The 24514-nt window shown below is 48.3% G+C and overlaps 1 protein-coding gene across 1 annotated transcript in view; it reads left to right on the top strand.

The window, feature by feature from the left end:
* Positions 1-24514, top strand: part of bmpr1aa (bone morphogenetic protein receptor, type IAa) — a 64467-nt gene that overhangs the window by 33744 nt on the left and 6209 nt on the right. The window contains exons 3-10 of the mRNA XM_072390430.1: positions 6299-6554; positions 17606-17768; positions 17855-17957; positions 20263-20362; positions 20446-20533; positions 21954-22089; positions 22333-22525; positions 24053-24350. Of these exons, the coding sequence (XP_072246531.1) occupies positions 6491-6554; positions 17606-17768; positions 17855-17957; positions 20263-20362; positions 20446-20533; positions 21954-22089; positions 22333-22525; positions 24053-24350 (1145 nt within the window). The 5' untranslated portion in view covers positions 6299-6490. The remainder of the gene's footprint in view (positions 1-6298; positions 6555-17605; positions 17769-17854; positions 17958-20262; positions 20363-20445; positions 20534-21953; positions 22090-22332; positions 22526-24052; positions 24351-24514) is intronic.

Below are 24514 nucleotides of genomic sequence, written 5' to 3' on the forward strand. Positions count from 1 at the left end.
CAGAACCAGAAAGTCCCCCAGCGTAGCCCGGTGGGTCATTTGATGCGCTCAGATGCACAAAGAAGGCGGCGTTAAGAAGGTTTTCTGAGCAGAACACCTGGGAATTACGTCGGTTAGCTCCAGAGGTTCAACCATCAAGGCTCCGTTTCTGCCTGGCTGAGGACTCGCCGTCTGTGGGGAGTTACGCTGTGTTCAAGGACCTGTTAAGTCGCCCGTTAACTCCACAGTGACGGCTGAAAGCTCTCCATGGAGATGGGTCCCAGAATCAGGAAGTGAACTGTCCCACGATGCAAAAACGGAGCGGGATGTCGGAGCAGGTTTTTAACCTGTTAAAACACACAGAGAACGTCTGAAAACTCAGTTAAAGACTACATCAGAGGGCTTTAAGCTGAGATGAGATGCTACAGTTTGTCTGACTTCAGAAACTTTTTCTCCTTGGATCCTGGCGGCTGCAGAGCCTCCAGTCAGGATGCTGGAGCCTTACTTCCCAGCCAGCTGCAGCCCCAAACACCTCCTGCAGATTCTGTCCCACATTTCTGTGCAGCGTGACCTCAGGTTCCTCCCCCTGGGGGGCAGTTATGGCTCAGTGCTCCCCCATAAGGGCAGTTTCTTCTGCACAGGTGGGATCACCAACAGGGCCTCCTTTCATGCCCGTCATGCTGGATGTTCTTCCTCCGGGACTCTGTCATGTCCAGGAGGAGAAGCTACGCTACATTACCCGGCTCCCACCGCCCGGAGGGGCCCACGTCTAAAGTTTCATTTATCAGAACTCATTTTATAGATAAATGCTCTAAAAAGTCTCTCAGCACAGCAGGTACAGGCACAGATGCTTTAATTAAAAGTAGCTTAAGTCATTTTTACAGTAAAAGAAAAGGAGAACAGACCACTTCCAGATTAAAAAGACAATAATATTTATTGATTATTAACGTGATCATTTTGAAGTTTCTGAATTTGCTGATAATGACATAAAACAAATAAAGTTAAACCTTAGAACAGAGTTTATGAACCAGAGTTTGGTTTGTAGTTGAATAAAAACTGAATTTAAAACCAGAATCTGGAACTTTTACCATAATAAATGAAAGTCTGACTGCAAATATTAGCAGTTTTTACCCAAAATGACGACTCTAACATGTAGAAATGTAAAGTTTTTACATTTAGTTAAAGTTACATTTAGTAAAGTGTTGTTCCAGGCCTGACTGTGGAGAACCGAACTGGGTCCAGTTGTTGCTTGTGTTCCTGTGGGAAGGAAACGGCTGAACTACGGAAGCCCAGAGGGAGCTGCAGGGGTGGAAGATAGAGTTCAACTCTTCTCTGTCACATACAAGATAAACTTTATTGTCCCAGAAAGGAAATAAATGCAGAACAAGTGGTTCTGATATCTATTAAAACCTTTGAGCCGGACTCAAAGTGTGCAGGTGAACTCAGACACAGGAACTCAAAGCCACTGATAAGAAAAGATGTAGTAAGGCAGCCATAAAGGGACAAAAGACCCGTTTAGGATTCCTCTCGTGTTTAATGGCTTTAAAGACAGGAAGTAAAACTCATATAATGATTGATCAGTACCTTTACCCATCAGTTTCTGGATCAGAGACCCGGGCTCTCCATATCTGAGGCTGTGCAGTGCTGATGAAGGTCGTCGTGATCCTTCATCTCACAGGAGAACAGCTGAGGAGCTGAGCTGCTGGTTTGTTTCCAGCCGTCATCTCGTGGCTGGTCTGCTTTTCTGATGCAGCAGCAGCGGTGAAGCAGGAGGTTGTTTGGCTGAGCAGCAGATCAGAGGATCGGAGACGAGTTCCAACACGCCGCCGCCGAGGAGGAGGAGTGAAAGTCACCCGACACCTTTGGCGTTCCCTCCCTCTCTGAGGATTTTGTAACGTTTCTTGAGGGAATGTTTTCTGCCCGAGGTGAGGCGTTGGGTTGTGTTTCAGCTGGCCGCCGTGACAGCGCCGAGCCTCGGCCGTACGCGTGTTTTCAAAGGGAAGTGGATGTGTTGGGTGACTTAGAAAAGGGCGTGTGCAGCGGGAGGAGGCGCTTCCTGTCCCGGGCTCCTTCCTGAGCCTGCCCCGTCTTGTCCTGCCTCTGAATGTGTCTTTGTGAGCCTTATCTCGCCAGCTGCTGCTGTCGGGCTCTAAATGGAGCGCAGAGGCACAAACACGCCTCAGGTTTTGTTGTGGCGACGAGGTGAAGATTTTTCCACGTTCTGTTATCGACGTGGCGACTCTGACACGGAGCCACAGGCCCTCATCCTCTTTACTGGAGGTTCCACAGAGAACAGAACAGAACCTCTTTACTGTTGCTGTTCATATGAAGGTTCCACAGAGAACAGAACAGAACCTCTTTACTGTTGCTGTTCATATGAAGGTTCCACAGAGAACAGAACAGAACCTCTTTACTGTTGCTGTTCATATGGAGGTTCCACAGAGAACAGAACCTCTTTACTGTTGCTGTTCATATGAAGGTTCCACAGAGAACAGAACCTCTTTACTGTCACTGTTCATATGAAGGTTCCACAGAGAACAGAACAGAACCTCTTTACTGACACTGTTCATATGAAGGTTCCACAGAGAACAGAACAGAACCTCTTTACTGTCACTGTTCATATGAAGGTTCCACAGAGAACAGAACAGAACCTCTTTACTGACACTGTTCATATGAAGGTTCCACAGAGAACAGAACAGAACCTCTTTACTGACACTGTTCATATGAAGGTTCCACAGAGAACAGAACAGAACCTCTTTACTATTGCTGTTCATATGAAGGTTCCACAGAGAACAGAACTGAACCTCTTTACTGTCGCTGTTCATATGAAGGTTCCACAGAGAACAGAACAGAACCTCTTTACTGTCGCTGTTCATATGAAGGTTCCACAGAGAACAGAACCTCTTTACTGACGCTGTTCATATGACGGTTCCACAGAGAACAGAACAGAACCTCTTTACTGGAGGTTCCACAGAGAAATGAACAGAACCTTTTTACTGGAGGTTCCACAGAGAACAGAACCTCTTTACTGTCGCTGTTCATATGAAGGTTCCACAGAGAACAGAACAGAACCTCTTTACTGGAGGTTCCACAGAGAAATGAACAGAACCTATTTACGGGAGGTTCCACAGAGAACAGAACAGAACCTCTTTACTGTTGCTGTTCATATGAAGGTTCCACAGAGAACAGAACAGAACCTCTTTACTGTTGCTGTTCATATGAAGGTTCCACAGAGAACAGAACAGAACCTCTTTACTGTTGCTGTTCATATGAAGGTTCCACAGAGAACAGAACAGAACCTCTTTACTGTTGCTGTTCATATGAAGGTTCCACAGAGAACAGAACCTCTTTACTGACGCTGTTCATATGAAGGTTCCACAGAGAACAGAACCTCTTTACTGTCGCTGTTCATATGAAGGTTCCACAGAGAACAGAACCTCTTTACTGTCGCTGTTCATATGAAGGTTCCACAGAGAACAGAACCTCTTTACTGTCGCTGTTCATATGAAGGTTCCACAGAGAACAGAACCTCTTTACTGTCGCTGTTCATATGAAGGTTCCACAGAGAACAGAACCTCTTTACTGTCGCTGTTCATATGAAGGTTCCACAGAGAACAGAACAGAACCTCTTTACTGTCGCTGTTCATATGAAGGTTCCACAGAGAACAGAACAGAACCTCTTTACTGTTGCTGTTCATATGAAGGTTCCACAGAGAACAGAACCTCTTTGCTGTCGCTGTTCATATGAAGGTTCCACAGAGAACAGAACAGAACCTCTTTACTGTCGCTGTTCATATGAAGGTTCCACAGAGAACAGAACCTCTTTACTGTTGCTGTTCATATGGAGGTTCCACAGAGAACAGAACCTCTTTACTGTTGCTGTTCATATGGAGGTTCCACAGAGAACAGAACAGAACCTCTTTACTGTCGCTGTTCATATGAAGGTTCCACAGAGAACAGAACCTCTTTACTGTTGCTGTTCATATGGAGGTTCCACAGAGAACAGAACCTCTTTACTGTTGCTGTTCATATGAAGGTTCCACACAGAACAGAACCTCTTTACTGTTGCTGTTCATATGAAGGTTCCACAGAGAACAGAACAGAACCTCTTTACTGTCACTGTTCATATGACGGTTCCACAGAGAACAGAACCTCTTTACTGTCGCAGTTCATATGGAGGTTCCACAGAGAACAGAACAGAACCTCTTTACTGTCACTGTTCATATGACGGTTCCACAGAGAACAGAACCTCTTTACTGTCGCAGTTCATATGAAGGTTCCACAGAGAACAGAACAGAATCTCTTTACTGTCACTGTTCATATGAAGGTTCCACAGAGAACAGAACCTCTTAACTGTTGCTGTTCATATGAAGGTTCCACAGAGAACAGAACAGAATCTCTTTACTGTCACTGTTCATATGAAGGTTCCACAGAGAACAGAACCTCTTTACTGTCACTGTTCATATGAAGGTTCCACAGAGAACAGAACAGAACCTCTTTACTGTCGCTGTTCATATGAAGGTTCCACAGAGAACAGAACAGAACCTCTTTACTGTTGCTGTTCATATGAAGGTTCTACAGAGAACAGAACAAAATCTCTTTACTGTCACTGTTCATATGAAGGTTCCACAGAGAACAGAACAGAATCTCTTTACTGTCACTGTTCATATGAAGGTTCCACAGAGAACAGAACAGAACCTCTTTACTGTCGCTGTTCATATGGAGGTTCCACACAGAACAGAACCTCTTTACTGTCGCTGTTCATATGAAGGTTCCACAGAGAACAGAACCTCTTTACTGTCGCTGTTCATATGGAGGTTCCACAGAGAACAGAACCTCTTTACTGTCGCTGTTCATATGACGGTTCCACAGAGAACAGAACAGAACCTCTTTACTGTCGCTGTTCATATGAAGGTTCCACAGAGAACAGAAAAGAACCTCTTTACTGTCGCTGTTCATATGAAGGTTCCACAGAGAACAGAACAGAACCTCTTTACTGTCGCTGTTCATATGAAGGTTCCACAGAGAACAGAACCTCTTTACTGTCGCTGTTCATATGGAGGTTCCACAGAGAACAGAACAGAACCTCTTTACTGTCGCTGTTCATATGAAGGTTCCACAGAGAACAGAACAGAACCTCTTTACTGTCGCTGTTCATATGACGGTTCCACAGAGAACAGAACAGAACCTCTTTACTGTCGCTGTTCATATGAAGGTTCCACAGAGAACAGAACAGAACCTCTTTACTGTCGCTGTTCATATGAAGGTTCCACAGAGAACAGAACAGAACCTCTTTACTGTCGCTGTTCATATGACGGTTCCACAGAGAACAGAACAGAACCTCTTTACTGTCGCTGTTCATATGAAGGTTCCACAGAGAACAGAACAGAATCTCTTTACTGTCACTGTTCATATGACGGTTCCACAGAGAACAGAACAGAACCTCTTTACTGTCGCTGTTCATATGAAGGTTCCACAGAGAACAGAACAGAACCTCTTTACTGTTGCTGTTCATATGAAGGTTCCACAGAGAACAGAACAGAACCTCTTTACTGTCGCTGTTCATATGAAGGTTCCACAGAGAACAGAACAGAACCTCTTTACTGTCGCTGTTCATATGAAGGTTCCACAGAGAACAGAACAGAACCTCTTTACTGTCGCTGTTCATATGAAGGTTCCACAGAGAACAGAACAGAACCTCTTTACTGTCGCTGTTCATATGAAGGTTCCACAGAGAACAGAACAGAATCTCTTTACTGTCACTGTTCATATGAAGGTTCCACAGAGAACAGAACAGAACCTCTTTACTGTCGCTGTTCATATGAAGGTTCCACAGAGAACAGAACAGAACCTCTTTACTGTCGCTGTTCATATGAAGGTTCCACAGAGAACAGAACAGAACCTCTTTACTGTTGCTGTTCATATGAAGGTTCCACAGAGAACAGAACAGAACCTCTTTACTGACGCTGTTCATATGAAGGTTCCACAGAGAACAGAACAGAACCTCTTTACTGTCGCTGTTCATATGAAGGTTCCACAGAGAACAGAACTGAACCTCTTTACTGACGCTGTTCATATGACGGTTCCACAGAGAACAGAACAGAACCTCTTTACTGTCGCTGTTCATATGAAGGTTCCACAGAGAACAGAACAGAACCTCTTTACTGTCGCTGTTCATATGAAGGTTCCACAGAGAACAGAACAGAACCTCTTTACTGTTGCTGTTCATATGCAGGTTCCACAGAGAACAGAACAGAACTCGACCCGTTTCTGCTCATGTTTGAAAACATTCAAATCTCCTGTTTTTTCCCTCTTTCAGGGTTTTGGACCCACAGAGCCAGTGAAACGCAACAGAACCAGATATTGTGATACCACCATCAGAACCTCCCGCTGAGCATCCTTCTCCTCCTGCTGTGGATCAGGGCTGTATCGGGCCGCCTCCTCTCAGTCCAGACCAGAAGAACCCGTGCAGAGAGGCTCTTTCTGGGCCCAGCTTCGGTCCTGCTGCAGGATGGCGGGCCTGTCCCGTTTGGCTGTGATGGCCGCTGCTCTCCTGCTGTCCCTCAGAACCGACGGTAAGACGCCTCGGACCCGTTTCCCTGCTAGTTTTTCACTCACTTCACCTCAGAACCTTATGAACCCAGCATGGGATCCTCGTCTTTGTCGTCTGATTTGCAAATGAAGTGGAATAAAAGGCTGCCAGCGTTTAATTTGACCTGGAAACAACCTGCTTGATGTCGGCGCCACTCTGTGGGTGCAGTGGTTAACGGAAGCTTCGAACCGGTTGGTTCCTGTTCCGAAGCTCAGCAGGATTTCTTGGGATTAAATGTGTTTTTGATGATAAAGTATCTCCAGATAAGTTTTCTAATTCAACTCAAATCTGCCACTTTTTGCTCCAAATTTTGTTTAAAACGACAGAAATCCTCACATTTTTGTGTCTGTGACATGTTTATTTGTTCCGTAAAGGACACAAATTCATCATTTTTACTGTAGAATCAGCTGCTGATGAAATCAGAACCATTTGATCTGTTAGAGGAGGTATTTAACCACCTCTGTGACAGCTCTTTAGCTGCTCTTTGCTTTGTGTTCGGGACACAGACGTTAAAACGCTGTGATCAGAGCAGCCTTTTGATTGGCTGAAACGTCGAAACGAAAGAGACAATCTGAGCTGTAAAGTCTCTCATTTTGTTAGGTCAGCAGTGAAGAAAGCGATTGAACATTTAAACCTCGTCCTGTCAGACTCCACAAACATGGCTTCGGTTTCATTCAGAACAGCTCTGACTGTGAGAAAGGTCGCCTTTGAGCTGACCAATCAGTGACCTGCACACGGTCAGAGAGCGGCTGATAAGAGCTCAGATCGGGAGCCGCTGTCAGTAATCTGCAGAGGAAAGGGAGCGACTCGCTGCCGTCTTATCGAAGCCTTTTCCAGCCCTGAGTTCACATCCTGACCTTCGCTTCTTCTCTGCTTCTTCAGCTAGAAAGCTTCAGCTAACAAAGTAATGTGGGAACAATAATGTTCATCTTTCAGAAAGGAACAGCAGTAACTCCTTAGAAGTTGGTGTACGTCATCTTCATTAGCTCAGCTGTTAGCGTTAGCTGCTGCTAAAGGAAGAAATAAATCAGTAAATGAACCATGAGGAGTTATTTCATTAGCTAAGCTGTTAGCGTTAGCTGCTGCTAAAGGAAGAAATAAATCAGTAAATGAACCATGAGGAGTTATTTCATTAGCTAAGCTGTTAGCGTTAGCTGCTGCTAAAGGAAGAAATAAATCAGTAAATAAACCACGAGGAGTTATTTCATTAGCTAAGCTGTTAGCGTTAGCTGCTGCTAAAGGAGGAAATAAATCAGTAAATAAACCATGAGGAGTTATTTCTCAGATGCTTCCATTTCCCTGCTCTGAAGTTCAGGCTCTGAGAGTTGGAACTGATCCTCTTTGTGGCTCAGTTCCTTCAGTCCAGCGTTGAACTGGACCAAGTTGTTAAAACAGTGGGATGAAAAGTGTCTGCTGCACATTCACAGTCTTTAGCTAACTCTGCTGGAACATTAGCCTCAGATATAGTTTATCCACTGGGCTCTTATATCCTCTGAGGCTGCTGCTGGATGGAAGATGCATGCTCCTCAGTGCAGCTGACAGCAGAACATTTCCACCAGAAGCTGGCTTCATCCGTCCAGCAGGGTGGAGGTGAGGGGGCGGGGCTTAGCGGAGGAGGCGGAGCCAACTTAAGGAGTGACGTACTTTAGAAATGAAAATCAGAACGGCTTGTTAGACACCAGGGTTGTGTTTTTGGGGAGTTTTACACCTGCTGGGGACCTCAGACGCCCTGATATATGCTCCCAGGAGCAGGAAGAAGGAGTTTTACACTTCAGACGCCCTGATATATGCTCCCAGGAGCAGGAAGAAGGAGTTTTACACTTCAGACGCCCTGATATATGCTCCCAGGAACAGGAAGAAGGAGTTTTACACTTCAGACGCCCTGATATCTGCTCCCAGGAGCAGGAAGAAGGAGTTTTACACTTCAGACGCCCTGATATATGCTCCCAGGAACAGGAAGAAGGAGTTTTACACTTCAGACGCCCTGATATATGCTCCCAGGAACAGGAAGAAGGAGTTTTACACTTCAGACGCCCTGATATCTGCTCCCAGGAACAGGAAGAAGGAGTTTTACTGAATATGGAAGCTTTAAGGAGTGTTAAGGTGCTTAAAAACTGTGAGAAACTAACAAAACCCAAAAACAGCTACAAAAAAGGCCAGAAAGCAGCAGGATTTATTACAACATGTGTAAATAATGACTGAAACAGCTGTTTTATGGCTCAGGTTACCTGTTCTGTTCTCATCATGGATCGTTAATCGGCTGTAAAAAGCCTGATATTTCCTACAGACCTCAAAGGAGGCGAAAGGATAAAACCTGATGGTGCTCCGGTTAGTCAGAAGATGAATAAAAGGTGGGTGAAAGTGATTAAAGTGTGAGACTGGAGCCTTTAATCTGCTCGCTGAGGCCGTGTGGTTCACGAATCCTTTTACTCCTTCACTTCTTCCTGTTTTATTCCCTCGTTTGTGTGACTCGGTCTGATGAAAGTGGAGCTCAGAGACTCTCCTGTCCGGCCTTCGGTCCTCCCTGCAGGAAGCTGTTGAGCTGATTGTTGCCGCTCTCACTTCCTCTCTGCACATTAACCGTTTCCTGTATGGCACAGTATGAGCTGTCAGCGGCGCTAAACACTCCAAACAGGCATTGTTCTCCGGAAATATCCCTCGTTCCCTCCGGAGACATGTTGGCCCTTTGAAGCTGGCTTTGTTGCCCCTGTGGACGGTTGCCCTGCAGCTACTGGATCTTCCTGCAGGAGAAAGCTCACTTTTGAGTTTAAAGCATCCCTGAAACAGAGGATTTTTGAGATTTAATTTGATCAAACCGTTAAAAACGGGCAGAAAATGTCGCCTTTAATAACGCAGTCAGTTGGATTTATGTGAACAGCTGATCAGAACATTAACCCACAGCTGCTGATGAGTTTAGTTTAGATGAGTTTAGAACCGAGCCGTCGGCCTGCTCAACATCCCCACAGGAAGGTGGTGGAGGACCGAGGCTCCTCCGATGGAGCTCCATTGGAGGAGTTCCAGCGGAGGAGCTCCATCTGAGGAGCTCCATCTGAGGGGCTCCATCTGAGGAGCTCCATCTGAGGAGCTCCATCTGAGGGGCTCCATCTGAGGGGCTCCATCTGAGGGGCTCCATCTGAGGGGCTCCATCTGAGGAGCTCCATCTTAGGAGCTTTATCGGAGGGGCTCCATCTTAGGAGCTTTATCGGAGGGGCTCCATCTTAGGAGCTTTATCGGAGGAGCTCCATCGGAGGAGCTTCATCGGAGGAGCTCCATCGGAGGAGCTTTATCGGAGGAGCTTTATCGGAGGGGCTCCATCTTAGGAGCTTTATCGGAGGAGCTCCATCGGAGGAGCTCCATCTGAGGGGCTCCATCTTAGGAACTTTAGCGGAGGAGCTCCATCGGAGGGGCTCCATCTGAGGAGCTCCATCTGAGGAGCTTTATCGGAGGGGCTCCATCTGAGGAGCTCCATCTGAGGGGCTCCATCTGAGGGGCTCCATCTGAGGGGCTCCATCTGAGGAGCTCCATCTGAGGGGCTCCATCTGAGGAGCTCCATCTGAGGAGCTCCATCTGAGGGGCTCCATCTGAGGGGCTCCATCTGAGGAGCTCCATCTGAGGGGCTCCATCTGAGGGGCTCCATCTGAGGAGCTTTATCGGAGGGGCTCCATCTGAGGTGCTCCATCTGAGGAGCTCTATCTTAGGAGCTCCATCTTAGGAGCTCCATCTTAGGAGCTCCATCGGAGGAGCTTTATCGGAGGAGCTCCATCTGAGGGGCTCCATCAGAAGAGCTTTATCGGAGGAGCTTTATCGGAGGAGCTCCATCTGAGGGGCTCCATCAGAGGAGCTTTATCGGAGGAGCTCCATCGGAGGAGCTTTATCGGAGGAGCTTTATCGGAGGAGCTTTATCGGAGGAGCTTTATCGGAGGAGCTCCATCTGAGGGGCTCCATCAGAGGAGCTTCATCTGAGGAGCTTTATCGGAGGGGCTCCATCTGAGGGGCTCCATCTGAGGAGCTCCATCTGAGGGGCTCCATCTGAGGAGCTCCATCTTAGGAGCTTTATCTGAGGGGCTCCATCTGAGGAGCTCCATCTTAGGAGCTCCATCTGAGGGGCTCCATCTGAGGAGCTCCATCGGAGGAGCTCCATCGGAGGAGCTTTATCGGAGGGGCTCCATCTGAGGAGCTCCATCTGAGGGGCTCCATCTGAGGGGCTCCATCGGAGGAGCTCCATCGGAGGAGCTCCATCGGAGGAGCTTTATCGGAGGAGCTCCATCTGAGGGGCTCCATCAGAAGAGCTTTATCGGAGGAGCTCCATCTGAGGGGCTCCATCAGAAGAGCTTTATCGGAGGAGCTTTATCGGAGGAGCTCCATCTGAGGAGCTCCATCGGAGGAGCTTTATCGGAGGAGCTTTATCGGAGGAGCTCCAGCGGAGGGGAGCTCCATCTGAGGAGCTTTATCGGAGAAGCGTGGACTAAAGAATCCCGTTTTCTCACAGGTTCTGTCGCGACTTCAGAGCCGAACGTGACATCAGGTCGACACGGTGCTGCGTTAACTTAGTGCAGCGTCTTCGTTTGATGATTTCAAATCACAGCCCGCCGTTTTAGCCCTTGATTGACAGCTCTCTGAGCCAATAGGAGCTTAGTTTTGTGTCCACAGGCCGCATTAACCACCCATGCTGCCTGTGTCCACCGATCCAGCTGTAAAGGAGCTCGTTTTTTAGTTTTCTGAGTTTAAAAACTGCGTCTAACTTAATTTGGTCGAGGAGACGTGGAGCCATGATGACAGTGATGAGTCCGAGGAGGAAATATCAGACGAAGGGACACTTTTCTGTGCACAGAGCACCTGGACTGAGTCCAAAACTTAACAAGCTGAGACATCAGGCTGTGGTCTGATCGTGCTTTACAGCTGTAGTCATCTGCAGGCATCATTTTACAAGAAACCAAACTCTGATTGGCTCATCTGGGAACACTTTGATGGTTAAATATCGGTTTGGGGGAAAGTTTGTGTGTTTGTCTAAAGGAAAACCAGCTGCTCCTTTTAAGGAAGCTGCACAGTTTAAATAATTAAGTCTTTTATTCCTTCTGCTGTTGTCTTTTTAAATGAGTTTTAATCCTTATTAAAGTGCCCCGAGGGGACAGAACTAAGCATTTACTCGATATTGTTCTGAAAAGGCTCTCGGGTTATTCTGGGCATATTTTAGTGAGCTGCGACAGACAGGTGGCGCTCTGCCTGCAGGGTCAGGGACCACAGATCTGATAACAGTCGACTCAGATGGCGCTCAGGATGCGTCGACCTGCAGAAGTGATGACGGCCGGTAACGAGAGAGCAGCTGCTTCCTGTGGCGACAGACACCAGCAGGACTCCAGAGAGGTCACAGCTGTCACAAGCTTACTCTCAATCCATGATTAAACACTGCTGGAGGTGTCAAATACCTGAATTACATCTCAAAACGTCGTATTTCTGCACCTAATGTAGATTTACCATCCTCCAGATAAACGTTGATGAAGTCAGTGAAAAGGTTGAAACACTCCAGCTCAAAATACAGATACAGATAGTTCCTCTATTGATCCCAGAGGGAAACAGGTTAGCAGTTAGCTGTAAGTTAGCAGTTAGTTCTAAGTTAGCATTTAGCAGTTAGCTGTAAGTTAGCATTTAGGAGTTAGCTGTAAGTTAGGAGTTAGCAGTTAGCTGTGAGTTAGCAGTTAGCCGTGAGTTAGGAGTTAGCAGTTAGCTGTAAGTTAGCAGTAAGTTAGCAGTTAGCTGTAAGTTAACAGTTAGTTATAAGTTAGCATTTAGCAGTTAGCTGTAAGTTAGCATTTAGGAGTTAGCTGTAAGTTAGCATTTAGGAGTTAGCTGTAAGTTAGCATTTAGGAGTTAGCTGTAAGTTAGGAGTTAGGAGTTAGCTGTGAGTTAGGAGTTAGCTGTGAGTTAGGAGTTAGCTGTGAGTTAGCAGTTAGCTGTGAGTTAAGAGTTAGCTGTGAGTTAACAGTTAGCTGTGAGTTAGCAGTTAGCTGTGAGTTAACAGTTAGCTGTGAGTTAGCAGTTAGCTGTGAGTTAGCAGTTAGCTGTGAGTTAGCAGTTAGCTGTGAGTTAGCAGTCAGCGTGAGTTAGGAGTTAGCTGTGAGTTAGCAGTTAGCTGTGAGTTAGCAGTTAGCTGTAAGTTAGCCGTGAGTTAGGAGTTAGCTGTAAGTTAGCCGTGAGTTAGGAGTTAGCTGTAAGTTAGCAGTAAGTTAGCAGTTAGCTGTAAGTTAACAGTTAGCTGTGAGTTAGCAGTTAGCCGTGAGTTAGCAGTTAGCTGTGAGTTAGCAGTTAGCTGTAAGTTAGCTGTAAGTTAACAGTTAGCTGTAAGTTAGCAGTTAGCTGTAAGTTAGCTGTAAGTTAGCAGTTAACTGTAAGTTAGCAGTTAGCTGTAACTTAACAGCTGTAAGTTAGCTGTAAGTTAGCAGTTAGCTGTAATTTAGCAGCATATGCTAGCAAACAATGCTTTCTCTTCAGCAGTAATGGACCAAGCCGGAGATGTCCAGTCTGCAAACACAAACACATCCAAACATCAGACGATATGAGATGTTGAAGGGCTTTATTTTCCTCCTGTGTGCACGTTAGCATGAAGCTGTTCTGCAGCCGGGGTTAGAGTATCCACACATTCAGACATGTTGGAATCAATAAGCTGGAAATGAGCGTTACCGGCTTTATTTTTCAGCCTTTTCCCTCAAACATCACAGTCACAGATTCTGTTTCCCTCACAAGCTTTTTCCTTCTGATCCGAGGCTGGATCTGAACCCATCTTTAATCTCACTCCTTTAAATAGATTCCTTCTCCTTCTGCTGTGTTTGAGTCCATCTCAGCAGAGTTTATTTCATCCCTAAGGAGGTGAATTCACGCCAGCTCTCCGTCTGAGTGTTGGTGAAGTTCACTTCGGTGCGACTTGTCCAAACAACACCTCTCTGTGTTCGGAGGGTTTGTTTGTTCAGCTCCATCTACCAGCCGGGCGGAGTCTGTTTGGGAAGTTTCCAGCTCAGATGAGGAGATAACTTCGAGACACGGTTGAACACGCTCCTCGCCTCCTCAGATGTTCTGGCTGTCGAACACGAGGAAATAAAACAAGCTGCGGTTCAACAGAATTGATTGGCTTAATTATTGATCTCATGGCTGTAGTGTTAACTTTTATCACCGGCAATCGGCTAAATATTTGCAGACAGTGACTCATGGTTGACTAACGCTGACATATCAGAGCTGACAGTCCTGGCCCGGAGTCCCCGGAGTCATTTCTTTCCTGAAACCTTTAAAGTGTCCTGATCAACAGTTCTGCAGCTTTCTGTAACCTTTAAAGTGTCCTGATCAATAGTTCTGCAGCTTTCTGTAACCTTTAAAGTGTCCTGATCAACAGTTCTGCAGCTTTCTGTAACCTTTAAAGTGTCCTGATCAATAGTTCTGCAGCTTTCTGAAACCTTTAAAGTGTCCTGATCAACAGTTCTGCAGCTTTCTGAAACCTTTAAAGTGTCCTGATCAACAGTTCTGCAGCTTTCTGTAACCTTTAAAGTGTCCTGATCAATAGTTCTGCAGCTTTCTGGAACCTTTAAAGTGTCCTGATCAACAGTTCTGCAGCTTTCTGAAACCTTTAAAGTGTCCTGATCAATAGTTCTGCAGCTTTCTGTAACCTTTAAAGTGTCCTGATCAACAGTTCTGCAGCGTTCTGTAACCTTTAAAGTGTCCTGATCAATAGTTCTGCAGCTTTCTGTAACCTTTAAAGTGTCCTGATCAATAGTTCTGCAGCTTTCTGAAACCTTTAAAGTGTCCTGATCAATAGTTCTGCAGCTTTCTGAAACCTTTAAAGTGTCCTGATCAATAGTTCTGCAGCTTTCTGTAACCTTTAAAGTGTCCTGATCAACAGTTCTGCAGCTTTCTGTAACCTTTAAAGTGTCCTGATCAATAGTTCTGCAGCTTTCTGAAACCTTTAAAGTGTCCTGATCAATAGTTCTGCAGCTTTCTGAAACCTTTAAAGTGTCCTGATCAACAGTTCTGCAGCTTTCTGAAACCTTTAAAGTGTCCTGATCAACAGTTCTGCAGCTTTCTGTAACCTTTAAAGTGTCCTGATCAATAGTTCTGCAGCTTTCTGAAACCTTTAAAGTGTCCTGATCAACAGTTCTGCAGCTTTCTGTAACCTTTAAAGTGTCCTGATCAATAGTTCTGCAGCTTTCTGAAACCATTAAAGTGTCCTGATCAATAGTTCTGCAGCTTTCTGTAACCTTTAAAGTGTCCTGATCAACAGTTCTGCAGCTTTCTGTAACCTTTAAAGTGTCCTGATCAACAGTTCTGCAGCTTTCTGTAACCTTTAAAGTGTCCTGATCAATAGTTCTGCAGCTTTCTGAAACCATTAAAGTGTCCTGATCAACAGTTCTGCAGCTTTCTGTAACCTTTAAAGTGTCCTGATCAACAGTTCTGCAGCTTTCTGAAACCTTTAAAGTGTCCTGATCAACAGTTCTGCAGCTTTCTGAAACCTTTAAAGTGTCCTGATCAATAGTTCTGCAGCTTTCTGAAACCTTTAAAGTGTCCTCATCAACAGTTCTGCAGCTTTCTGAAACCTTTAAAGTGTCCTGATCAACAGTTCTGCAGCTTTCTGTAACCTTTAAAGTGTCCTGATCAATAGTTCTGCAGCTTTCTGTAACCTTTAAAGTGTCCTGATCAACAGTTCTGCAGCTTTCTGTAACCTTTAAAGTGTCCTGATCAATAGTTCTGCAGCTTTCTGAAACCATTAAAGTGTCCTGATCAATAGTTCTGCAGCTTTCTGAAACCTTTAAAGTGTCCTGATCAACAGTTCTGCAGCTTTCTGTAACCTTTAAAGTGTCCTGATCAACAGTTCTGCAGCTTTCTGTAACCTTTAAAGTGTCCTGATCAACAGTTCTGCAGCTTTCTGAAGCTCTTTCACAGTTTTTCTTTGGACATTTTCTGCTTTTTCCCTCATCTTCAGTCCTTGTTCCTGAGCATTTTCAGTGTTTTTTCTTTGTTCAGCCACTTAACTCTGAGCTTTGAAGCATTCAGGCAGGAAAAAGGCTCCTAACTCAAGGGATGAACCAGTGTTGTGTCGACACAGAACAGACAACTTAGCAAAGAAGCCATTTTAAACTGGATCTTTAGGCACTTTGTCACAAAGACACATCATTTGTTCCCACTTCTTTAGCTGCATCTATGAAAAACAGCATGAAATGAGTCAGATCAGGTTTATAAAATGTTTTAATTAGTTAAAGAAGGACCCGCATGTACAGAGCTGCTCTAAAGCAGCCCCAACACCGGATATCTGGTTGTATTTATGATTCAGTCAGTCCAGTGTATCTTTGATTAGCTCAGAGTTCGACCCTCTGACAGCAGCTCGCCGTGTGTTCCCACGCCGGCTGCTGATCCTCAGGTTGTTCCTGCTGGAGCTTCGCTCCGTAAACGGTCTGAAGCTGCGCTGTGACTTTAAGAGTCTGATTACCCAGCATCCTCTGCCAGACCTCAGTCTCCAGTCTGACTGCTGCTGCAATTAAGCACACATGTGGAGGGAGACGCAGCCATTTCCAGCCTCAGCTCTGCCTCCTCTCACAGGCTTTGAGCCAATCAGAGGCTGAGAGGCTCTCAGAGCCGCCGAACACCTGATTAGAGACATAAAATGGTTACGGTGCTCTAATACTGAACCTGATCAGCTGTAATTATTAAAATGAGTTTAATGTGACTCCTGCAGCTGTGCCACAGTCTCTGATCAGCGTGACTGAAGCTGGGCGCAAACTACACGCTTGCTCGGGTGATTTCAGAGCTGTGGACAGCTTTCCAGGGTCACAACACTTCTGTGATGTCATCGTTTGGTTTAAGGTGGTCGTAAAACTCGATCCAGGCTGTTTTAAGGCGGTTTATTTGTCTCCGACATGTTTCATCTGCGGCTAAAATCTGCTTATCGGTCGACTTCATTGTTGTCGACTTGTGCCAGGTGCATGATGGGAAATCTACTGTGGAGTCTTTAGACAAAGTGAGATGTTTCTATAAAGGTGTCTGAACTAAAGTTTACATCATGCTGTGTTTTGACTGCGGTGTCCTCCTCTGGATATCCGTCAGATGTGAGTCAGTCTCCTACAATAGCAGCTGATTGACTCAGGTAGCTCATGTCCGGGCTTGAAAAGCTGCCACACACCTGGTGTTTTTAACCCTGAGCAGCGAAAGGAAGGCAGGAGGCAGAAGTGTGAGGAAAAAATGAAACTGTGAGCAGCAGAGAAGACAAACGAGGTCAGAAATCAGAGATAAAGATGGTGAAGGTGAGCTGAACAGATGCCTGTCAGACCTCCTTTATCCCTCTGTTCCTTCAACAAGCTCCGAAGAAGCTTTAAACTGAATTTAATCTGAAAAATTCACCGTTTTAATCATCCTAAAGGGAATATTCATCATGGTAGCCGGCTGCATGGAGCCCCACCCTGTCTGTGAGGTCAGCAGCGACTGCCCCCCCCCCCCCGATATATGCTCCCAGGAACAGGAGAGTTTCACACAATGTGTCACCTTTAAAACTAAATTCTCATTTAAAAAGTCAGAAAAACATGAAAATGAATGTTAATAATTACTGAAAAGAGAAAGTAAAACGAATCAAAGTCTGTTTATAATAAAGGGAGCAGAATGAGGGTAAACCGGGGGGGGCGCCGTGACCTCTGACCCCTGCTGGTGCTCCTTATATGGACCTTCATCACCCGCTCCTCCTCTTCCACAGCAGCCAGCTGATAGAGGAGGAATGTTCCACCTCTGATAAATCTGACCCTGAGTCTGTTCTCGCAGCGTCTGCACAGCATCAGCGTGAAATACTTTGGGTTTTATCGTCCAGCGACGCGTCAGAGTTCAGAAAAACAAGGCTCAGAAGCTCCCTGAGGATCTGTGCCGCTGGAGCTTCTTCCTGCCTCACCGTGACGCACAGACAGATGTTCTAACATCTGCTTTAACGGGAGCAGCGGAGCCCGCAGTTTGGCTGCTTTACACGCTGAAAATGAGCTCAAACCCGGTCCTGATCCCGCTGTTTTCTCCCTCCAGTCGCGGGTCAGAACCCGGACCACGTTCTGCAGGGGACGGGGGTGAAAGCCGAGGCCCGGCGGCCCGGCGAGGACTCGACCATCGCGCCCGAGGACCTCCCTCGATTCCTCAGCTGCTACTGCTCCGGACACTGTCCCGACGACGCCACCAACAACACCTGCCAGTGAGTTCGGGTTCTGACCCGCGATCTGATTTAAATGACCAATAAAGGGGTCACTGAGTGATGGTTTGGGTGATTTGTGTCCTCAGGACCAACGGTCAGTGCTTCGCCATCATCGAGCAGGACGAGTTCGGAGAGATCCACCTCACCTCCGGCTGCATGAAGTACGAAGGCTCACACTTCCAGTGCAAGGTACGCCTCCCAGGCTGTCTCAGGCCGGTCATTTCAGTGCAAGGTACGCCTCCCAGGCTGTCTCAGGCCGGTCATTTCAGTGCAAGGTACGCCTCCCAGGCTGTCTCAGGCCGGTCATTTCAGTGCAAGGTACGCCTCCCAGGCTGTCTCAGGCCAGTCATTCCAGTGCAAGGTAAGCCTCCCAGGCTGTCTCAGGCCGGTCATTTTAGTGCAAGGTACGCCTCCCAGGCTGTCTCAGGCCAGTCATTCCAGTGCAAGGTAAGCCTCCCAGGCTGTCTCAGGCCGGTCATTTCTGCTCACATTTAGGGTTTCACATTAAAACAGGCCTCTTTTTACTCGAATTAGTTATCTGAAAGTGAATGAAGTGCGTTTCCCTGCTGGGGAAAGCTTCTTAAAACTCTCCCTAACAGGTGTCTCCTCCCGTCTGAGCGACGCCTCCTGATAAATCTGGAGAGGAGAGGAGTCGCCTCCAGAGTTGGGAACGTTGAAAAAGTGGTTGTTTTTGGCCTAAGAGTAAAACCAAATGTGCAAAGCTTCCCTTTAGAGCAGGGGTCGGGAACCTATGGCTCGCGAGCCAGGTGTGGCTCTTTTGATGACTGCATCTGGCTCGCAGATAAAACTAAATAGTCTCACTTGTTTTAATCCATCCATCGATTTTTCATGTCCTGCTCAGGGCTGCAGGAGCGATTGTCCATTATTTTAATTGGATACTGGACTACGTTGGCCGTTGTAAAACAGGTAAACGCCCCCTTTTGAATCAGTCTGCTCGGTCATTAGCTCAAAGCTAACCCTTCGACGAAGAAGATGGCGAAAAGAAAAAAAGATGACGAGTATCGTACATTTCAGGCCGAATGGACTGAAGAATTCGCCTTTGTGGAGAGAGCAAATTCTGCGGTGTGTCTAATTTGCAAAGACAAAATTACATCGATGAAACGGTCGAATGTAAAGCGGCACTTCGACACGCGCCATGCTACCTTTGCATCAAAATACCCGGCAGGAGACAGCAGAAAGAAAGCGTGCCGAGAGCTACTGAGCAGGGTGCAAGCTAGAGCTACTGAGCAGGGTGCAAGCTAGAGCTACTGAGCAGGGTACAAGCTAGAGCTACTGAGCAGGGTACAAGCCAGAGCTACTGAGCAGGGAACAAGCCAGAGCTACTGAGCAGGGTGCAAGCTAGAGCTACTGAGCAGGGTACAAGCTAGAGCTACTGAGCAGGGTACAAGCTAGAGCTACTGAGCAGGGTACAAGCTAGAGCTACTGAGCAGGGTACAAGCTAGAGCTACTGAGCAGGGTACAAGCTAGAGCTACTGAGCAGGGTACAAGCCAGAGCTACTGAGCAGGGTACAAGCTAGAGCTACTGAGCAGGGTACAAGCTAGAGCTACTGAGCAGGGTACAAGCTAGAGCTACTGAGCAGGGTACAAGCCAGAGCTACTGAGCAGGGTACAAGCCAGAGCTACTGAGCAGGGTACAAGCCAGAGCTACTGAGCAGGGTACAAGCCAGAGCTACTGAGCAGGGTACAAGCTAGAGCTACTGAGCAGGGTACAAGCTAGAGCTACTGAGCAGGGTACAAGCTAGAGCTACTGAGCAGGGTACAAGCTAGAGCTACTGAGCAGGGTACAAGCCAGAGCTACTGAGCAGGGTACAAGCCAGAGCTACTGAGCAGGGTACAAGCTAGAGCTACTGAGCAGGGTACAAGCTAGAGCTACTGAGCAGGGTACAAGCTAGAGCTACTGAGCAGGGTACAAGCCAGAGCTACTGAGCAGGGTACAAGCCAGAGCTACTGAGCAGGGTACAAGCCAGAGCTACTGAGCAGGGTACAAGCCAGAGCTACTGAGCAGGGTACAAGCCAGAGCTACTGAGCGGGGTACAAGCCAGAGCTACTGAGCGGGGTACAAGCCAGAGCTACTGAGCAGGGTACAAGCTAGAGCTACTGAGCAGGGTACAAGCTAGAGCTACTGAGCAGGGTACAAGCTAGCCAGCAGCAATCCGGCAAGGTGGCTATAATTCTGCTAGCTTAGCTGGATCTTTAGCAATAGTGCGGAACGGAAAACCATTCACAGATGGCGAGTATGCTAATAAATAATATGCTAATATAATATGCTAATAAATTCAGAGGCTTATTATACTGACATTTAGTTGAATTCACTTTTAAAATATATTATATGGCTCTCATTGAAATAAATTTCCAAATTTTTTGCTTTCATGGCTCTCTTAGTCAAAAAGGTTCCCGACCCCTGCTTTAGAGCCTGGATAAACAGTCCCTGGTGTGTTAAACCTGAAACCTTTCTGATCCGTTTGATTGACAGGACTCCCCCAAGGCTCAGACCAGGAGGACGATCGAGTGCTGCAACACGGACTTCTGCAACAGAGACCTGCAGCCGACCCTCGCCCCGCAGATTCCCATCGGTAACCCCCCCCCCGCTGCTCAGAGAGGAGTGATTCAGGTGATGGTCGAGTCAGAATTAACCACCGTGCTGCTTTTTCTGCAGAGGGCAGCCCCCACTGGTTGGCCTTCCTCATCTCCATGACGGTGTGCTGCTGCACTCTGATCTGCGTCACCGTGGTGTGCTACTACAGGTAGGACTCACCTGACTCACCTGAGCCCCACCTGAGCCCCTCCTGAGCCCCTCCTGAGCCCCACCTCAGCCCCTCCTCAGCCCCACCTGAGCCCCACCTGAGCCCCTCCTGAGCCCCACCTGAGCCCCTCCTGAGCCCCACCTGAGCCCCTCCTGAGCCCCTCCTGAGCCCCTCCTGAGCCCCACCTGAGCCCCACCTCAGCCCCACCTGAGCCCCTCCTGAGCCCCACCTGAGCCCCACCTGAGCCCCTCCTGAGCCCCTCCTGAGCCCCTCCTGAGCCCCACCTGAGCCCCACCTCAGCCCCACCTGAGCCCCACCTGAGCCCCTCCTCAGCCCCTCCTGAGCCCCTCCTGAGCCCCTCCTGAGCCCCACCTGAGCCCCACCTCAGCCCCTCCTCAGCCCCACCTGAGCCCCACCTGAGCCCCTCCTGAGCCCCTCCTGAGCCCCTCCTGAGCCCCACCTCAGCCCCTCCTGAGCCCCACCTGAACCCCTCCTGAGCCCCTCCTGAGCCCCACCTGAACCCCTCCTGAGCTCCACCTGAACCCCTCCTGAGCCCCTCCTGAGCTCCACCTGAACCCCTCCTGAGCCCCTCCTGAGCTCCACCTGAACCCCTCCTGAGCCCCTCCTGAGCTCCACCTGAACCCCTCCTGAGCCCCACCTGAGCCCCTCCTGAGCCCCTCCTGAGCTCCACCTGAACCCCTCCTGAGCCCCACCTGAGCCCCACCTGAGCCCCACCTGAGCCCCTCCTGAGCCCCACCTGAACCCCTCCTGAGCCCCACCTCAGCCCCTCCTGAGCCCCACCTCAGCCCCTCCTCAGCCCCACCTGAGCCCCACCTCAACCCCTCCTGAGCCCCACCTCAGCCCCTCCTGAGCCCCACCTGAGCCCCACCTCAGCCCCTCCTGAGCCCCACCTGAGCCCCACCTCAGCCCCACCTCAGCCCCTCCTGAGCCCCACCTCAGCCCCTCCTGAGCCCCACCTGAACCCCTCCTGAGCCCCACCTGAGCCCCACCTCAGCCCCTCCTCAGCCCCACCTGAGCCCCTCCTGAGCCCCTCCTGAGCCCCACCTCAGCCCCACCTGAACCCCTCCTGAGCCCCACCTGAGCCCCTCCTGAGCCCCTCCTGAGCCCCTCCTGAGCCCCACCTGAGCCCCACCTGAGCCCCACCTGAGCCCCACCTGAGCCCTTACTGAGTCCCATAAGATTAGCTGCTGATACGACACATACAGAGAATTTTAGGCCTTAAAATGCTCTGAATACTGAAAGGAAGGATGGAAGGAAAGATGGATGAGTCAGTGGTTCATCCTTCAGGAAAAATAGTGAAACATCAGTTCTGGAAAGTAAAAATGGATGACAGCTGGCCCGAGTCGTGCAGTTTAACGGCGCCGCAGGATGACGCCCTCGTGGTGTGTTTGTGTTCCAGGTACAAGTGGCAGACGGAGCGCCAGCGGTATCCCAGAGACCTGGAGCAGGAGGTCTTCATCCCGGCCGGAGAGTCGCTCAAAGACCTCATCCATCAGTCCCAGAGCTCCGGCAGCGGCTCGGGGCTCCCCCTGCTGGTAGGAACAGCTCATCACACCCAGACCTGCTTCAGTTGTTAGGACTCATCAGATTGATTTAAATTCATCCTCTCTGCCATGAAAATGAGCTGCCTGCAGGTCAGAACACCTGATGGAACATCTGGAAACACCGCAGCAGCAGAAATTAACTCTTTTGAGCTGTCGAACAGCTGTTTTCTGTCATTTAAACCAACAGAAAGCTCGCTGCAACACCTCAGATATGATTTTAAATCCCTCCTTCAGGTCCAGCGGACCATCGCCAAGCAGATCCAGATGGTGCGTCAGATCGGAAAGGGCCGCTACGGCGAGGTGTGGCTGGGCCGCTGGCGTGGAGAGAAGGTGGCGGTCAAAGTCTTCTTCACCCGCGAGGAGGCCAGCTGGTTCAGAGAGACGGAGATCTACCAGACGGTCCTGATGAGACACGAGAACATCCTGTGTGGGTTTCACGCTCAGTTTAGGGAGTTATTTCCACTCGTGGGGCGTTGGTTTCTCCTCTCGGCTCAGTCCTGCGTCGGATTCACTGACTGTAAGAGAGGAAAAGCCTGGAGGACTCCAGCACCGATCAATACTCTTGATTAATTTATAATCGGGGATGATTTACACTGACAGCCAGCGCCGCCGGTCTGAGGCTGCAGATGTGCGTTTGAGCAGTTTTCGCTTAATACGACCCGAGCTGGGTCACAGTGAGTGTTTCTGTCAGGAACTACAGCAGCAACTATTGATCCCTCTGCGTCCTGCGTATCAGCTGCTGATCCATTCTGCCTTATCAATGCTTGGAGTTGGTCCCAGTTTGTCCGTTAAGATCGAAGATGGAAGAAATGTGGATCAATAGCATGAAAACCGGAGCAGCAAAGACGGCAGATCTGTGTCCGGTGCTCTGCCTGATCACATTTATGCTCCGAATCATTGATCCGTTCGCTCTCCGATCGCCGTTAAATCTGTTCGTCATGTCCTCAGCCGCCTCCTCAACCAGATTTAATCCGATTTGGGATGAAGTGACGGCAGCGAGCGGCCTGAGGTTCAGGAAGTCGCCTTTCAGGGCCGTAAAGTAACAAAGTTTCAAACCGAATTCACGGGTTTCAGCTCCAGTTGCCTTCAGGGAACGTGGGAACTGCAACAACTCACACGACGCCTCTGATTTAACGTTACAGTTTGGTGATTTAAGCTGTTCGGGACGAAAGTCGGCACAAATCGCAGAGTAAGGGTGATTAAATATGACAAACACCGTATCCCACAATGCAGTTCACTCCAACATGGCGTGTTCCCGTCGTCCTGCTGGCGTGAGACTGTCTGCTTCTCAGTTTGTATCCTCGTGAACGCGCCATTTTTGAAGCTTTTCTTATTTCATGAGGCTGATTAATCAGTGGAGTAATGGATAGCTGCACGATTCCTGTTTTTATTGATTTATTTAGTTTGTGGAGCAGAAACTAATAAATCAGATTTATCCACAGCTTCATTTCTGGTTCAATAATCGATAATAACAGCAACCCTGTAATCAGCGACCTCTTCTTTGCGTTGCCATAGCGACACCAATGAGGTGGACATCCCTCTGAGATTTAACGTTACAGTTTGGTGATTTAAGCTGTTCGGGACGAAAGTCGGCACAAATCGCAGAGTAAGGGTGATTAAATATGACAAACACCGTATCCCACAATGCATTTCACTCCAACATGGCGTGTTCCCGTCGTCCTGCTGGCGTGAAACTGTCTGCTTCTCAGTTTGTATCCTCGTGAACGCGCCATACCCCGGTGGATCAGATGAATATCTGCCACGGTGCATTGTGGGGGATGTAGGCAGCAGCACATCGTTTAAAGTCGGCTCCAAACACATGAAATCTGCTCAGGTGAGTCGGAGGTTTGATGGGAAAAGGTTCGCGAACGAAGCCGAACGAAGGCGAAGCCAAACCGCCGTCCTGTAACTTTAGATTTAACCCGTTTAAAGACTTCCTGCCTTCCTCCTGCAGGCTTCATCGCGGCGGACATCCAGGGAACCGGCACCTTCACGCAGCTCTTCCTCATCACCGACTACCTGGAGAACGGCTCTCTGTACGACTACCTGAAGACGACCACGCTGGACACGCCGTCGCTGCTGCGGCTCGCCTACTCGGCCGCCTGCGGCCTCTGCCACCTGCACACGGAGATCTACGGCACGCAGGGCAAGCCCGCCATCGCCCACCGAGACCTGAAGAGCAAGAACATCCTGGTGAAGAAGAACGGCACCTGCTGCATCGCCGATCTCGGGCTCGCCGTCAAGTTCAACAGGTGCCGCCTCAGTGTTTGATTTACAGCGTTTTACAGTGTTTGCGTAGGTCAGATGTTTAAAATCCTTCAATTCCAACGACTTCCACCCGATATGCAGTTCATTTTCCCACCTGGAAGCTGCTGACTGTGTAATTATGGCTGTTTTAAAGTGAAAATAACAGCAA

Source organism: Leuresthes tenuis, unplaced genomic scaffold (genome assembly GCF_036924035.1).
Source record: "Leuresthes tenuis unplaced genomic scaffold, fLeuTen1.0.hap1 SCAF_8, whole genome shotgun sequence".
NCBI lineage: Eukaryota > Metazoa > Chordata > Actinopteri > Atheriniformes > Atherinopsidae > Leuresthes > Leuresthes tenuis.